General features: G+C 35.5%; 1 protein-coding gene across 1 annotated transcript in view; it reads right to left on the reverse strand.

Moving 5' to 3' along the window:
• Positions 1-19,203, reverse strand: part of LOC125672113 (uncharacterized) — a 197,988-nt gene that overhangs the window by 38,504 nt on the left and 140,281 nt on the right. The window contains exons 40-50 of the mRNA XM_056161740.1: positions 19,059-19,186; positions 18,749-18,883; positions 16,677-16,811; positions 15,685-15,850; positions 12,665-12,880; positions 11,082-11,317; positions 9,151-9,294; positions 8,569-8,664; positions 6,673-6,873; positions 3,266-3,503; positions 897-993 (exon numbers count right to left, since the gene is read on the reverse strand). Coding sequence (XP_056017715.1) covers positions 897-993; positions 3,266-3,503; positions 6,673-6,873; positions 8,569-8,664; positions 9,151-9,294; positions 11,082-11,317; positions 12,665-12,880; positions 15,685-15,850; positions 16,677-16,811; positions 18,749-18,883; positions 19,059-19,186 — 1,792 coding nt within the window. The remainder of the gene's footprint in view (positions 1-896; positions 994-3,265; positions 3,504-6,672; positions 6,874-8,568; positions 8,665-9,150; positions 9,295-11,081; positions 11,318-12,664; positions 12,881-15,684; positions 15,851-16,676; positions 16,812-18,748; positions 18,884-19,058; positions 19,187-19,203) is intronic.

Consider the following 19,203-nt stretch of genomic DNA (forward strand, 5'->3'; position numbering starts at 1 on the left):
TTGCTTAGTACCTGGATGTAAATTAGATGGAAGGAAAAAGACGCATTTAGACGCGTATCCTTGGATGAAAGGTGTGAAGTTTTACCGGTATCATCATGATATTCCATAGATTTATTTCCCTCACCAATTCACATAATTTACTAGTAATCAAATGCATTTTTCAATAAATGATTGTAGTGATTCCTTTCTTTGAAAAATAGCATTCAAATGCAGGAATTTGATAGCAATTGAAGTATTCCATGCTTGTTTACTTAGTTGTTATTGTAATCCGGAAGTGACGTGCCCTACAAATTACGTTCAATGCCCATTAAAAGTCAGAGTGAATCCATATCTCTAAAGTCCCGTATTAACCAATTATATAGTCAAGTGTCCTCCACAAAGAATCAGGGGCAGTGTATCACCTATGTAAAGACCTAATTACCATGACCATGCTAGCCTCCAGCATTCAACAAAATCCAGGTAAGGTCCATGCAGAAATAATTATATCCTTGGGTAATGGTGTGACTATATGCTACCACCACTTTGAGAGGTCGAGAGTGAAAAACAATGAAAAATGTTTTATGGGACCCAACTTCACTTCGAGAGATTGAACGTTCGAGAGATCGAAGTTGGAGCCATCAAGAGCCACCTGTACAATACTTCCATTCTCTTTCCTATTTTTCACTAATCTTGCAAATAATCCAACTAACAGGGGAGGTGAACTCTAGGCTTATGAAACAATGTCTTCAAACCTCCATAAATCTCAGTTGCCACTTTTGGTGACCTACCATATGTACAGGCATCTTGTGTGTCGATTTCTTTTCATATATGTACATGTACCAAAATTCTAATACACAGATGCTGAATATAAATGATATAATTGTATGAGTAGTTTTAATTTATTACATGAAATTTACCTCAGATTTAAATACAGTTTCTTCAAATATCAAGACCCTGAAGACTTCTTTTGGTGTGTAGGTGTCAGATCCAGTTTGCTTCCTTGTGATTCCATTTCTGAAGAAAAGAAATGAAATGAAATAGGAGGACCACTGCACCTATGGGTTAAAATGATACATCCACAATATGAAATGTATTAAGATAAACTGACAATGATATAGTTACTTGCAATACAATACTTTACAAAAATAAATGTCTTGTTTGTCTGTATTGTATGAGGATATAAAACTATGAGAGTATGCAGGGTTGTTTGCATAATTCAATTACACAGAAATTACCATATGCTTTAAATGTTTTCATGTCCTCCCCCCAAAAAAACCTATAAAGTATTCTTTGCTATTTATTTATCATTTGTTTTCATGTAAATGTATTTGCTTCCAGCATTTTATTAAGAAGTAAACAACAATAAGTAATATTTTAATCTCATTATTATTCTTTTGTGCTGTTACTAATTAAAGTAAGATATAAAGCCAGAACTAAATCTGGCAAAAAAACCCCACAACAACAAAAACAAACAAGAGGTACTGTGAGCAATGCTCACTAAGAATATCCCCCCGCTTACCCCAATCTCCCAAAGGGTGTTGGTAATAGGTATAAACTACCTCTTTTCTGAGTGTAAAAAACAAATGGCATGACAAACCGAACCATATTGCTACTTCGATGTCCAGTGCGCCTGACCTTTGACCTTTTGACCCCTAAATCGATAGGGAACATCTTCATCCCATGGGTAGTCCATATGTAAGATATGGTGACTGTAGGTGGAAAGGATAACGCTTTAGAGCCCGGAAACCATATTGCTACTTCGATGTCCAGTGTGCTTGACCTTTGACCTTTTAACCCCAAAATCAATAGGGAACATCTTCGTCCCATGGGCAGCCCATATGTATGATATGGTGACTGTAGGTGGAAAGGATAACGCTTTAGAGCCCGGAAACCATATTGCTACTTCGATGTCCAGTGTGCTTGACCTTTGGACCCCAAAATCAATAGGGAACATCTTCATCCCATGGGTAGTCCATATGTATGATATGGTGACTGTAGGTGGAAAGGATAATGCTTTAGAGCCCGGAAACCATATTGCTACTTCGATGTCCAGTGCGCTTGACCTTTGGACCCCAAAATCGATAGGGAACATCTTCATCCCATGGGTAGTCCATATATATGATATGGTGACGGTAGGTGGAAAGGATAATGCTTTAGAGCCCGGAAACCATTGCGTCTACAGACGGACGGACGGACAACCCGATTCCAGTATACCCCCCCCCCCCCCCAACTTGTGTGTGTGGGGGGGGGGGGGGGGGGTATAAAAACAACAACCAAAAATTCGAAAACCAATTAAACTGAACGATAAATTGAACAAAACCAGAACTGGTGAATCTAGCCCTTTAACTGGACATCTCAATCATTTCAATATTAGAAAACTGGTTTCACATCAATAATAAATGCTCTTTCCACCTAGTGGTATTCCATTTAAGCAGAATTTTTATCGAGGATATAATTTTGGCATTAGCTACAGTGTTGAAATTGTTAAAACTAAATACATGTATCGCTAATAATTATTCCATATTGGAGGTGACAGCTATCTTTCTTGGAGTTATAAGTCGCTAAAATTACCTCTCGATAAATATATATACCAATAATTTACAGAAAAATCGCTAAAACTGTGTCTCACAACAAATACTGGTCATTTATATAGTATAAAAAAATGGAGTTTGCTTTGATAACTTACTCCAAAGTCATCATGTCATGCAAACCAACAAGAGGCACATGGGCCACATCACTCACCTGAGTCACCTTGGCCCATATTCAAAGATTTTCCCTATATATTTGTATGTAAAACTTTAATCCCCTATTATGGTACCATCCTACCCTGGGGGCTATGATTTTAACAAACTTGAATATGCACTATGTTATGTCTTCAGCAAACTTGAATCTGCACTATGTTAGGAAGCTTTCATGTAAATTTCAGCTCTTCTGTCCCAGTGGTTCTTGAGAAGATTTTTTAATAACTTTAATAATTATTTTTGCATTTTTGTAATTATTTCCCCCTTTGAAGGGGGCATGGCCCTTCATTTGAACAAACTTGAAAGCCCTTCACCCAAAGACGTTTTTGGCCAAGTTTGGTTATAATTGGCCAAGCGGTTCTGGAGAAGAAGTCGAAACTGTAAAAAGTTTACAGACAGACAGACGACGGACAACAGGCAATAAGAAAAGCTCATTTGAGCTTTCAGCTCAGGTGAACTAATAACCCTTCAAACTTCGCGAGGGGTATAAAGTGAGGTCTACATAATGCTTTAGAATGTTAAATAATATATGTATGCTATCACACCTTAAATTCTTAATTTTCATTGTGACAATCATCTCTTGGGTGCCAGAAACGCAGGCTGGGGTGATTTCCACATTGGTGCATGCAGATGTTGTACACACATTATTCCAAGCATTTAATACTGAAGTCTGGAAATCTGTCTGTAGAGCACTTCTCATCGATGATTCAAAAGTCTCTGAACAAGAGACCACAAAAGAATACCTCATGGAGACATCGACTTGAATTGTAGTCACATTTGTGTCTGAAATATGGTAAGTCATATTAAATATCTTGTTAATTCTACTTCACATGAAATATCCATATGTTAAACTATATTGTAAATACTGTAAACCAATTGTTATTCCGGTCCTTCGGATGAGACCGCAAAAACAGAGGTCCCGTGTCACAGCAGGTGTGGCACGATAACGATTCCTCCCTGCTCAAAGGCCAAAAGCGCCGAGCAAAGGCCTAAATTTTGCAACCCTTCACCGGCAGTGACGTCTCCATATGAGTGAAAGATTCTCGAGAGGGACGTTAAACAATATTTAATCAATCAATCAACCAATTTTTATTCACAGCTACTTTATTTTGCAATTCACTTGTGGTGAACTGGTTCATGGCGTGTAATTTTTGCGATCGAGCCTTTTTCATTACAGATATTCAAGGACTGGTTCTTAGATGAGAAATATTCGTGTTGATAAGGTTCTTGCTAATCTTGCAAATTTTCTCGCACACGAATAAAAGTTGGTTTACAGTAATCTATGCAGAATCAATGAAAGAAAAAGTGAGCAAGCTGACATATCCCTCACCCCACACATAATGAGTGACAATGCATGCATAAAATACAACAAATTACATTTACATCTTAATGTTTATCTAAATGACAGCATCTTGTGAATATTGAACTGGCATTTACCAAAATCATATTTTTTTTCTTTTTGAATATATCAACACAGGAGCCAGGCTTCTATGTTCAGTGGGGATCCGGGTTAGAATAGGTCCTCAGTATCCCTTGCTTGTCGTAAGAGGCGACTAAATGGGGCAGTCCTTCGGATGAGACCGCAAAAACCGAGGTCCCCTGTCACAGCAGGTGTGGCACGATAAAGATCCCTCCTTGCTCAATGGCCATAAGCGCCGAGCATAGGCCTAAATTTTGCAGCCCTTCACCGGCAGTGGTGACGTCTCCATATGAGTGAAATATTCTCGGTAGGGACGTTAAACAATATTCAATCAATCTATGTTCAAAAGGGGCATAACTCTTTAAAAAACCCATCAAATCCGCATTTTCTATGAATATGCACATCTACACAGTATGTCCATATCAAATACAAAGTGACATGAAATCTGTTCAGTGGATTCATTCTGATGCAATGACAAACTGTTTCAGTAGTATATCTAATTTTGGCCAAACTTTGAAGTTCAAAAGGGGCATAACTCCCAGAAAAATTTCCTGCCAATATACTACACATCATTACAGTATGTCCTTATTAATTATAAATTTTCATGAAATTCTTTTAAACGGTTTCAGAGAAGTTACGGTGACAAGAACAGGTCCTGGGATTACAAACATTGGATTTTACTCGACTCAAATTTGAGTTGCGTAGAATTGATTTTGCTCTCCTGGGTTTTGACTTAAATAAGTGTGCAACAAACATTTAGAACATTAGAAAAACTTTTTCTGCCCCACCAGGCAACCACGCAACCTTTTATTACCGTATATACTCGCCTATAAGTCGGTTGTATTTTTTAAGGTTATTTTGTAGGAATTTGCCATTGACCCGCTTATAAGTCGGTACAAATTTTTGTCAGATTCGGTTGACAATTTCAAGTCAATGCTCTGGTGTTTTTACCTATGTTTCAAAAAATATTTTGAGAAATTAATAATTATGAGGTGCTCAATATCCAAGCCATATCTGTTTGGGGTTTAAATGCAACCCTTGATCTATTATGGGCAATGATCCCTTGTTTACCTAAGCAATTATGGTCTCCTAATTACCAGTACCTGACACCGTGTTTACTTAGTGGCACGCGCCTTGCGCAAACCGTTATTGTGGGATTCCGGTATAATTCATTGTATCAACAATAGTTTTTAAGAGTCAAGAATGATGATCTAAATTATCTGTTAACAATATTCAATCTTTTATGAAATATATTTCAGCCGGTATACATATGAATATTTCAATATTAAATCAGGTTCGTAATTCGATTTTACCGATAAACGATAGATTAGTTGAATTGAAAGTATTAGTTACCGGTATGTAAATAATTTTTAACTAGATAAAAATATTTAAATACTTGTACTTTATACATAATTTTAAAATACATAAACAATACAATATGTCTAGATATTTGTGAACAATAATCGTTTGTGTGGTAGTCCATGATAATTGTCGGAGTTGTTTTAAAAACACTACATTACGCCACCCAGAAAAATACCAATCTTCTTAGGACGTGCCTATAAGTCGGACATAGAGTTTTGGACCAAAAATTGACTCCCAAAAATCCGACTTATAGGCGAGTACATACGGTTGCTGTATGATACATCTAACAAAAGGGGGATGCACTTTCTTAACCCTGTCAGATCCTCCCCACCACTGAACAATCACAGAAAAAATTTGATGAACAGAAAGTAGTTTGATAAAAGGAATTTGAAGGACATGGACACATATGTGCATATAATACATGCCTGATCTTTATTACCAGTTAATATAGTGAAATAAATTACAAACATCTCAATTTACAATGCTGCATGAAATTTTTTAAGTAAATTTGTTCTACATTAAAGTTTTTCTGTTTTTCATAAATCAAATCATCGGATATTAAGATTTAGTCACACATAAAAAAAATATCTACATTTACAAATGTGGTAAACTGGGAGGTCTTGTCCTTGGAATCAATGTTCCTGTCCCCAGTAGTTTACCCAGAAATTCACATCAAATTCCACCAAACAAGTCTCATGACAGTCATTTTGGCCTTGAGTTTACTTCTGAAATAGGTATTTAGCAAACTCACGGGTTTTTTTTTTAAAGATAAACTCAAGCATTTTCTCTACTTGAGTAAGACTCAATTTTGTGGCATACTTTATTGAGTTTAAACTCTGCAATTTAAGAAAAATTATCAGTCGTTGAGTTTGAGTTGTACTTTTCTGGCCCAGTGGTTCTTGAGAAGATTTTTAAATGAACCCACCTAATTTTTACATTTTTGCGATTATCTCCCCTTTGAAGGGGGCATGACCCTTCAATTGAACAAACTTGAAAGCCCTTCACCAAAGGATGCTTTTCGCGAAGTTTGGTTGAAATTGGCCCAGTGTTTCTGGAGAGGTCGAAAATGTTAAAAGTTTTCAGACGGACAGCCGACGAACAACAGGTGATCAGAAACGCTTTCAGCTCAAGTGTATATAAATACAGCATTGATAATCTTTTGAGCTTTACCTCCACAAGATGGCAACACAAACTTCTCTTGTGGTTGTAACGGATTGTACACACCCAGCTCAGAGCACAGCTTATATTTTGGAGCAGGGCGAGATAGCTCTTGGGTACCAGTACATTTAAATTCACAAATATTTTTGCTTGAGGTACAATACTTAATTGACGAAGGGGAGGATGTTCTTGGAGCTGGGCAGTCAGTATTATCTGAAAAACAAATTAAGTTTAAATTAAGTTTCTTGGAATATAATATTAAATCCCAATAAACAAATATAAGAGGCCCATAATACTCAGATCCAGTAAACTTCCTACCATGCACTATTGATATGCATATGGCACTTCGACAATGGCTGCACTGCTTTGTGCAAATTAATTATGCTATAAAAGGGACAAATTCGAAAAGCTTTCCATCAAAAACTTTTGCATCTTAAAATATTCTTCTCGTGGAGATCTGGGTTAGAATAGGTCCTCAGTACCCCTTGCTTGTCGTAAGAGTCAACTAAATGGGGGCATGTGTCCTTCAAATGAGACTGCAAAAACAGAGGTCCCGTGTCACAGCAGGTTTGGCACGATAAAGATCTCTCCCTGCTCAAAGGCCAAATAAGCACCGAGCGCAGGCCTAAATTTTGCAGCCCTTCACCGGCAGTGGTGATGTCTCCATATGAGTGAAATATTCTCAAGAGGGACGTTAAACAATATTAAATCAATCAATCAATCTTAAAATACATGTCCCTGATATTAACATATAATTTGAAAAGTAAATTCTGGCACAGATTTGACTGTTTTTGTCCTTTGAAATTCATTGCCATGCACTTAACAAACACAAACCACTGATCAGTTGATCATTAGGCCTAATGCATGTCTAATCCTATAAATCAAAATGATATGGGTTTTGGTTTTAGAGTTGTACAATATTACTATTACATTTCCATACAATTATTAACTTTTAATGAGGTCTACCCATGGTGCTACGCACCTGGTCAGGTGTTGGTTGATCGAGACCATATATACCTGATCAGGTAAGTAGAGTCATCAGTAGACCTCATCGAAAGTCAGTAACCGCTTTAACATATAATCAGCAGTTGTACAATTTAATTTTTCACAATACAGTTTTATTCCTTCAACTAATAAAAGCATGAGCATTATAACAATATTCCAATGGTCAAAACTAGAAACTGTCACAGCAATAAAATGTATTCTCAAATTTTTACATTGTAGTTTAATAAAGATTTGACAATACCGGTAATTCGTAATTTTGATAAAAACATAACCAGCATTGAATTTGACTCACCAATACATGATTTAAAAGTGCAATTTGACTATTCAATAGAACTGAAAGCAGATCTATGGTTAGTCAAGCGGGAAATTCTGAATGAACCTTTCAAACTTAATGTTGATGTGAACTTGCTCTGTGGTACACACCGAAAAAGATTGTCTGGACCAATCAATTCCTGATCATTTGATAAAATCCAATGAAGATATATCACAATATTTTTTTTACAATAGCTATATTTATGATATGTATACATGTACTGGAAATGTATAACTTAATTTATACATGGTTTGATCTGAATCTAAACTTTGGTAAAAAAATCAAAGCATTATAATGGTTTTATGATTTAAAGTTTAAAAAAGATATGGATAAAATGAGGAATGTACCATGGAATTCTTAATTTCAGTAAAGGCCTACTTGCTCCTCACAACAAAATGTCCAGTTTGTGTTCAATACTCAAAATTATACTTTATTGAGCAGACCCTGAGGTCCATGTAGAAAACATATTTGTGAGGTAAAACCAGATGCTATTGGCTCCATGGGGAAAAAATTGGTGCCACAGTCTAATAGAATGTATACTAAATATATATATATGTGTGTGTGTGTGTATAGTAAAAGTATAGACTCACATTTAACATACAGCTTGTTGTGGCACATGGCTGTATTTCCATCATTATCAGAAGCGACAAATAACAAGTCGTAACCACCCCAGGTAAAGGTATTACCTGAAATAAATGAGTATGGGTTTCATTAGATTAAATACCACAAAAACTACAATAATAATTCTGTTACAAGTGACTATCCCAGTATTGTGACAGTCTCCTTCAGCCAAACTGACAGCCACATCCTAACAACTAAAAGTTTATGTACTTATCTTATCTGTACAGCAAATATGTTCCCTATAATTCTAATAAATTTATGATTGTACCCATTGGTGATTATGCAATGTGATTGTTATTTTAGAATTGGTCAATACTGGTAATAAGGGGCTTAGTCAGATCTCAGGTCCTCTTCCATGTAACTACACTGTGACTCAAGTGAAATTGAAAGAGTACATTTTGAGACACAGATATCACAAGAAAACATTGGTAACACTGTACGGTGTTATTTACATAATTATACTGTTTAGTGTTACACTATATAGACATTCAGATGGTGGTACAGAGACAGAAATTAAATTGAATACATGTAAGAAAGCCATGACAACTAACTTTTTGGATGTGAGGATAAAGACAAGCTGTCATTGAAATCATCAAACATGGAGTCAAATCTTGGCTGTGTGAATTCAAAGATTCTACTTTGAGAGTATGTGGCACTGTCTGAAGCACATCCTTTTATCATAGGTTTGATTTTATCTGTAAAGACACAACATTTGCAATCCATTACAATACATCATCAAATAAATATAATGAAGGCATTCTGAATGCAAACATGTATAAAGATCAGATCTTGTAAATCTGATAATGATCATGTTGAAAATTAATGCCTATCATTTCCTTTTTGATTGATTTTTAAACAAGAGTACCGCAAACGGTACATAATACACCTGTGAAATGCTTACATAGGGTGTATTTTTCTTGTGCTATAATTTGTATAACTTTGCTTCAGGTAGTATCAGCCATCATGAGGCTGTGACAAACTTTCATATCAACAAAGGGTTTTAGCTTAAAAATCGAGATTTCCTCAAAATGGTTCAAGTTCAACAACCTGTAATTTTTTCAAAAATGGAAGAAAATCAAAATCCTTCCCCAGATGCACATCTTCAATACCCATACAAACACTCCACAAAATAAGAAGGTCCTCACTTGAAAACTGTGGGAGGAGTAGGGCGGAAAAATTATGTACCCTCCATAGAATATTAATTTCCAAATAGACTAAGTTCAACAACCTGTAATTTTCTCAAAAATTGTAGAAAATCAAAATCCATCCCACATGCACATCTTTAATACCCATACAAACACTCCACAAAATACGAAGGCTCTCACTTGAAAACTGTGGGAGGAGTAAGGTGGACAAATTATGTACCCTCCATATAATAATTATTTCCAAATAAAGGGCAAAACTCCTGGAAAAAAGGTCGAAATGGATCAAAATTGCAGTATGATCTAGAGTGACCCACAAAGAAGCTACACAGCAAGTTTCAGCATGATATGTGAAAGGGAAATGAAATTATAAAGAGAAAACCCCGAACGGACGGATGTACAGACATCGCTGTACCATAATACGTCCCGTCTGAAGATGGGCGTATAAAAAAAATCAAATGATTTACACTTTTCTGCCCTATTCGCTTATCTGTAGCTATTCCTATCATCTATATTTATCAACCAATCAAATGTTATCAATATATTTAGTATCAGATATCACTATTCCAATCTGTCTATGACACCCCCTTATAGGGTTCAACCAATCATATTTATTCATTCTTTAATTCAAATCATAACAATTTCATTATTCAATCAACGCTCAAAACATTTCCTACTTTGGTATTTGAAATTCTAGATTAGCGTCACTTTGGGAAAATTCATCAAGGTCAAAGGCTGCACAATCTTTCTAAGCAAAGCCATGCAGTTTTATGCAGTTTTTGCTGTGCCATAAACCTTTGTTCCAAATAAGGAATTATTGCGATGTTTTTATTATGATTTATATATATATATATATATATACAATGTGTCGTCATATTTTATTTAATATTTTACATATATATATGTATATATAATTTTACTTGTAACAAGCAATTTGATTAACTGAACATGCTGAAAAAATTTCATTTATATTGTATAAATGTAATTTGATTGTGTTGGATTTAATTATTATTAAATCATATTGTAATTCAAATTATTTATAGGCCTAAATAAAAAATCGCAAATTATATTGCATTTTATGGTGCATGACGCAATGTACAAAACAAGCCCCCGTGGTAGGAACGACTTCAAAGTTAATCTTGCACTGTGAAGTAAATATCTGCATATTATATTTGGCAAATTACAGTATGTGTATGAATTGTTGACTTCAGTTCATAACATGTGAAAATAAATGTTTTTCATAAATTTACAATACGTATGCTTGCACATAGACTGAAACAGCAGTTCATCAAATTGAGAAAATGATGTCTACATTTCTACAGACCAAAATCACTACGCACCTGACTGTGAACAAGCAGGAACATCACAAACATCTTTCTGAATTTGTGAAGGGATCTTCTTAACTACTCCTTTGCTCATCTTGTAGTTGTACCAACCATAAATGACCACGGACCCAGCAGGCACATAGTCCTTGTTATTGTGAAGCTTGAACATGTCACTACTCTGTAAGCTATTAGCCCATAACTTTACTTGTGACAGTCTTCCTCCAAACTTTTTCCCAACTTCCACATTCAACCTTAGAAAAATGAAATTTCTATTCTGTTTAAAATTGTACTTTAAAAATTGCAAGTTGTTAAATGATTTTATGCCATTACTGTAAACCAACTTTCATTCCTGATGATTTTATTTTGTAATCTACCCGTGATAAACTGGTTTGCGATGACTAATTTTAGTAACCAAAATAAGAGGCATTAAAAGTCTAATTTGCAGTGAGAAGTCTTAGCGGGCACTGGAGGTTAACCATGATTTTGCTTTATGTTTTGCTTTATGTAATTATTTTGTCATATGTATTGGCTTTGCTATGTGTAATAAATCATGGTTATTTGCCCAAACTGGTTGTTTTACTTTAACCTAGACAGTTGAGAGATGAAGGAAATTAAAAATTAGCGAATTTCATGAAAAATTCTCACATGCGAATAAAAGTTTGTCTACTGTATTAGATAAAGAGGGATATCTCTGAATACACTATTCAGTATTTTGAAGTAATTCCATAGGGTTACTAAGAATCTAACTATAGCCTCACATCAACATTTAAAATTCTAGTAAAGCTGACATTTAAGCAATACAAACTGGCTTCCAGGGCATATTCGGACTCTATTAACATCTCATCTGACCTAGATTAGATATTCCTACTACCCAGTTAGTATATGAAGTCACCCCAGGGAAGTGAATATCTCATACATGGAGTTGATAAAATAAAGTGTCTACCGAAATTGAAAGGCAAAAATTAATCAAAATGACTATACGTTAGTATTGTTTGCATTGTAAAGAAGTGAGAATGCCATTGACGGAAAACAGGTGATTTGAAGGATATTAACACAATTAATGACAAATATATAACCAGAACAGGACAAGCTACATTCGTTTCTATATTACGGTACACAAAATGGTGATACATTGATGTGATCACCACTCCAGCAAAATTGCCAGTACACATTTAGAAGTGATGTGTTGTTTTAAACAATTGAAAAAGAGATTTTTCTGTCTTGACATCATATTCTAGTACCCTGACATTTCATTGCCACTCCCATCACATAAGCATGCTATAATCTAAATTTATGATTATGTAATTATACTCATAACAGAATTTCTCCATGTTCATTTCTAAGGACCCCCCCCCCCCCCCCCCCCCCCCATCTGTTTCCTATCCTTTCCATGTGTTGAAGAAACATGGTACTTCTTCATCTAAACATACTCAAATCTTTTTTTCACCTCATATTTTAAAATCAAATGAAAATGAAATCCAAATTCTGAAACAGAAAGTAACAGAAATTTTTACAAATGAACTACAACAGTTTCAATAAAGCTATAATAACTGAAATGTTGATGTTGAAAGCTGAACTACATCAACAAAAAATCTTACACTTTGGGAAGTGTGATTGTTACAGAGTTGTCATCAGAAATTTGTATGTTATCCACCAAGATCAAAGTGTTTCCATTCTGCTTCCAAGACACCACAATAAAATGCCAGCCACCATCATCCATTTGAATCGGAGCTCCGTTGTACTCAATATCAACAGTGTGTGTTTTCGTTGCATTCATAAATACAATGGTGTTGTTCTTAACTTCCATGAAATCCCTGAAAGAGAAGTAATGAAGACAAACTGAAACAAACTTTACATTTAAGTGTAATTGTAGCAGTCATGTTTTAATAGACCCAACTGCGATATGAAGGTCTTTTAAACATTCCACTTATATGTACATTTTTGAACATGGAGCCATGTGCAATGATGTATTCTTTGTGCACCAGAAATCTTCCAACCACTGTAGCACTGTATTACTTGTGCCATTCCCCACTTGGATTAATATCCACTAATAGTTTAGAACAATAGACAGACATCTTACTATTATGACTGAAAATAATGAAGAATTCGAAGTCCAATTGACAATAGGCAAAGATGCCATTAAAAATTGGGCTAGCATAAAACGCATTTTGCCCAGCAGTGCAGAATATCTCTTGAAAATGGGTTTTGACAGTATGGAATCTCTGTCTCTTCTCACACATGACGATCTCGAGAAGTTCCCTATTCCACTGGGACAACATAAATCAATAATACTAAACTTTGGTGTTGTTATGGTATTAGGGGTGGTAATCATGTCAATACCTATATATATATAGCCTGTAAGCTTGAAAGGTATTGACCGTGAATGTCAGGGATGCGACTGAATTACTCAGAAATCGCAGGAAAACTGGTCAAAAAGGGAGGAAAACACCTCACCCTACCTGGAAAAATATCATTTTCTGCCACTTTAGATCAAATCCAGAGCGTTTCATTTTTTCGAAAATTGAGCAAATCAGAGGATTTCCTCTAAAAAGAAGATAAATCACACCCCTGGAATGTTCAATTAAATGCATGGCAAGATATGTCATGGTTCATGTCGACAATAAAATATATTCTCCAGTAACACTTCATAAGTTCCTTTTCAAGAACTTCACAAGATTTCTTGATAAATTTCATTTGCTTTTGATAATATATGTAGTGCTTATATACTCTTATGGTTAAAGAAACCACAGACAAATACAGTCAACTCTCCATAAACTGCCATTTTTTGTTCCTTTCAATTTATGGCATTATAACGAATTTAAAAACCTTGTCCAGTGTCGGAATTTAGCGCACTTCATGGCTGTTTCCTGCCAGGTGAGCAGTCATTAACTGGACGAATATCAACGAGAATTTCATCCTTTGCCGCCAAAATATCACCTAATGTTCTCCTTTATATGGACTTTTCCCATAAAACGGTAGAATTGGTGATTTCTTGTTGTGTACATTTTGGATGGTTTCTGTGGTATGTAATAATTTGCTTATTTTCTTTGAAAGTCAACAGAAACCTCTTTCATGGGGAAGTCATAGCTAAACTGAAATATTTTTCTACAATGTAAAAAAAACAAGACAACAGTTCATATCAAGTGGTTTTCTTGTTTATTTAATACTAGGATCCTTCTGTCCAGGTGTACGCCAGAGATCAATATAGATAAATTTTCCGCATCACTAATCACGAGCACCCATGCCGGTTTATCAAGATAATCAACACTTTGAAAAAGACTTTTGTTATAAAAGCACCATGGCAAATGGCTATAGCGAATTTGGCGTTTTAACGAAAATTTTAAGTAATAGGAAAAATGTTCTTAGAAAAATGCGGCGTAATAACGAAAATGGCGATGAATAGAGTAGCGATAATTCAAGAATTAACTGTAAAACCACAAAAAAGATTTCTTGATATTTTAAAATGATAAACTTTTTTGTACCCTTCTGAGAAAATAAAAAAAATTACAGCAATTTGGTTGAAAAAAATTGAAGCACCGGTAATTTCATCTAAATCAAGTGTTTTTCTACAACTATCATTCTTGAGTACATTCAAGCACTTTTCAATGTCTATGAAAACCCTGTTTGTTGTGTCCCAGGACATTTCCTGAATGCGACAGTCTGACAAAATCTAGTGATTCAGATGTGCATGCATGTCCCCCCACCCCCCATAAATGAATAATGTATGGGTACATACTGTAAATGTATTACATTTGGCTGTGTATTCTATTTAGCGCCTTTGGCGGAACGCAGCTTCCGCTAAATCAAGTACATCGCTAAATGCCATCCGTAAATCTAGATGTTTAAAGTAATTCAGGAATGCGCTAAATCAAATCTACGCTAACTTGTTGAAAAAACAATTTCCGCAAAATATCGTACACGCCAAATATAATACGTTTACAGTAATCTGTTAAATGGCTGTGTGATGTGTACAGTGTGTGTGTTGTCTGTGTCCGTGCTTGTCACTCGCTTTCAGCTCCACCCCTGGATAACAGCTTGCTGTGAAAAGGAAGCAGAATGTGTAAGTCTTCCCTGCCAGATAAAACCTCTCCACAGTTGGACCTGTGGCCCAGAAATGGGATCCTCCTCAAGGTAGCAGATGGAAAATTGGGTACCTTATGGCCCCAAGCTGAACCACAAGGTCTTGGAGGAGACTAGGCCCCTAAGTGCACGGCATATATGGCCCACTGTTGAGTGGATACGCCCTGGTGCCTGCAATCCTAGTCCCCAGTTATGGGAAAATAGCATCACTAAATAACATCATTGCCTTATTTGGAAGACTTGGGAAAGTCAAAGGCTAAGGGAGCATATCCAGAAAGAAAAGCCAGCTAGATGGAGATTGTTAGCAATGGACTGCAATCCTCTAAAGGAAAGACACCCTAAACAAAAATCTTGATGCTTGAGCATAGGGCCAATCACCCTACCTCATAAAAACAAGGGGATTACGGAAATCTTTAACAATTACGGCTTTATTCTGCACAGGGAGAGAAGGAAATAGGTCGGGGGTACATTTGTTTTGCTATCTTTCTTATAAAGAGTCGATTTCTGATAACAAAGATGTGGTGGTAAAATATGTTACCCAAGTTTTAACAGCAGAGCATCTTCAGTTTCCTTTTGATCTTTACTGAATCTAACCCACAACATGAAAGACAAATCACTGGAGACATCGGGTAAGACAGCTTTAGTAGATGCCCCCTCATCTCCCATCTGGATATCAAATAACATATCAAAATCGCTTGACGGACCTAAAACAAAAAGAAAGCAACATCAACATGATCTGATCAGTGTGGAAATATATATACCATCATCTCAACTTTCCCAAAACATACTGGTAAATTGTACATTGCAAAACTTTCTTCCCAAGTTATTTACCCTCATAACATAGTGCAATACGAATTTTGTCTTAATTATTTTATATTCACCCAACTTCATCGTGTTTGCCTCTTAAGAACAATATTGTATTTTCACAATATCTCTGATTTAAGGTGGCTCATCATTCAGAAAAACAAGTAATTCTTTTCATACATATCATATTACACAGGTGTATCTCCATAACTCAAAAGTCTACAGGACTGCTGAAAAACTTAGTGAGATCATAGACGTAAATGAGGGGGACTGCTGACTGGTGATGTCATCCTATTTCTATTGAAAGTATCTCTAAATGACCTTAACTTACATGCACATTTTTCTCTATTTACTATTAAGCTGGTGGCCTTGGCCTTTGTACAATAACAATTGGGGCCATTCTTTTCTGAGAAGACACTTTATGTAAAGTCTCATTGCTAAAATTCATTTAGTATTTGAGATGTTATCCTGAACACCAATGTCTTCCTAATGTGACCTTGTGACAGTCCTTCAACCATTCAACATCTTTAAGTCATGTAGATTCTCTAGAAGTTTCACTGTTAACAAAAAAGTTATCCAAGATATCATTCTACAGACAGACAGATGGATGGACAGACCTAAATCAATATCCCCTGATTTTGCCAAGTCAAGGGACAATCAAAGAGAACAGGGTTGAAAAGGGTAAAAACTAAGACAGGGACAAAAAACTTCATATACAGTACTCACTTTTACAAGCTTTATTCTCAGCCAAGACTTTCCCCTCTGGACAGTAACAACCTATTTCCTCATTGCACATTGCACTGCCACAGTTCAATGTGGAACACAAGGTAGTCTGAGTTTGACAAGAAGTTCCTGAGTAACCTGCATGAAATAATACAGAAACAAATTAAAACTGAGTATCATATTTCGCAAAATACGGTGCCTCACATCCTCCAGTCAGCTAGAGGTTCAGCCGTGACAATCTTATTCATGTTATCACACACACACACATGAAATATTTCTAATTTTTATTACCACATATATACTGAGGTATATGAGGAGCATATAGACATTAACTAAGGCTCTTACTTGTAAAAGTAGTACCTCACAATGATGTCACCTTGACAGTGATGAAAACTCTTTGTCTCACCATCATGATAGATCTTACAGTCATGGGTTTCAATATAGTCTATGCACAATTTCATGCGACTTTGCCTCTGATAAAATATCTTTGACTCAAAGTCTGAACAGATCTTTTAGGCCATAGGCAACATAATACCAATAGCCTGGACATAATACCAATAGCCTGGACATGATTTGTGACAGACAGCCATGTCTCATGTCTACAACATCATACCAATAGCCTGGACATAATACCAATAGCCTGGACATGATTTGTGATAGACAGCCATGTCTACAATATATCCACCCTAGTGGGGGAATCATTTTTTAAAGGTAACAAGCAGCATTCTTCCATATTATAAATGACTTTTCATGGCATTTCAGGTATAATTCACTTACATCCCATCAGATAGATGGATGGATGGGATGGATGGATGGATGGATGGATGGATGGATGGATGGATGGATGGATAGATAGATAGATAGATAGATAGATAGATAGATAGATAGATAGATAGATAGATAGATAGTTCCTATTTGTGGCAAGTAAATATGTAATTTGACTTTTATGTATTACAGAATGCTACATATATGGACATAACTAAGTTAATTTAGGCAAAGAAGAGGAGAAAAATCTTTGTATCAATCAGAGATTGACCCCAGGATCCTTGCATTACTACTTATAGATAATCTAACCACAGAGTTACCCAGGATGCTTTAAGAAGTCAGGTAATATTACTACAATATAACATTTAAATCGGTTTTGAATATCATACAAGAATTTTTTATATTGAGGAGATGAAAACATAATAATTTGAGAAAAAATGTCAGAAAATTATACTGTCATTTTGCAAGACCCTTAGGAAAAATATGTCATTGCCATGGTATGAAGTATCATTGCTACTCAGACAATGCACAAGTCTTCATGGTAATCAGCCCAGAAGAAAACTGGATAAACTATGTATCTCCCATGGATGACATCGAACCTTCTTAAATTAAATCAGGACAAGACTGAACTAATTTTATTTTCATTAAAACAAAACTTAGACTGCCGCTATACATCTCAAGGTGGGGAACATACTATCAAGAGTACAACATGCGTGAAAAATTAAGGTGTATTTTTCTATCAACGTCTTACAATTGAAAAACAAGTGTCATCAGTCATCAAATGAAGTCACCATCAGATTTTAAACACCGGGCAGATAAAACACTACTTAGCAAATGAAGCTTGCTCTGTTTAATGCCTTCCTTCCACGAATCTGCGACGTCATACATGGCAAGTATTTTTAATGAATACAAGCCAAATTGACCATTACAGTCAGCATCAAAGTCACGACTTGTGGTGCCAAAGATCAAAACAAAAAAATACAGACAATGCCAACTGAACTGGGCTGTAGCACATCTCCGGAATGACCTTCCAGATGACATCAAGAAGTCAACATCTCTTGAATTTATCAGGAAATGTTTTAAAACTCATTTTTACCAATTAGCTCTTTAGATTCTAATATGTATAAACTGTGACTGTTTTTAATTATCAAATACCAATTTAATTGTGTTTTATCATTGCATTCCTCTTCTTACCCTTGTAAAGCACCTTAGAGTAATTTGTTTTATACAAGGTGCTATATAAATTATATTATCATTATAACTTTATCAGATTGATTTTGAATAAATAATTTCCCAAAACAGTCACAGACCTGACTGACATGTACATCCAAATCCTCCACTCTCCAGATTGGTACAAGTTCCTGTATTAGGCATGCTGTTATACAAACAATTAGTGGTTGCTGTGCAGAAGTCTTTTATCAGCTGACATGAATCTCCAGCATAGTCTAAAACAACAAAATATACAACATTGTCATACAGCACACATTAGTAAATATAATGTAGTACTAAAAGTGACATAATGCAAAGATTTCATTCAAAATACTATACAGTATTGTTTGTAACATACGAGTTAAATATTGATGATGCTATATTGTTATTAGAGTTAGTATTGCTACTCACTAGTCTGACATGAACATGATGCTGTTCCATTAACATTTTTACAGGAGCCTGTTGTTGAACAGGGGGAGATAATACTGCACACATCAGGGATAACTTCACATGTGTCACCCCGCGTACCAGCGCTGCATCTGTAAAACAAAAAATA

The sequence above is a fragment of the Ostrea edulis genome, chromosome 4, assembly GCF_947568905.1.
Source record: "Ostrea edulis chromosome 4, xbOstEdul1.1, whole genome shotgun sequence".
Lineage (NCBI taxonomy): Eukaryota > Metazoa > Mollusca > Bivalvia > Ostreida > Ostreidae > Ostrea > Ostrea edulis.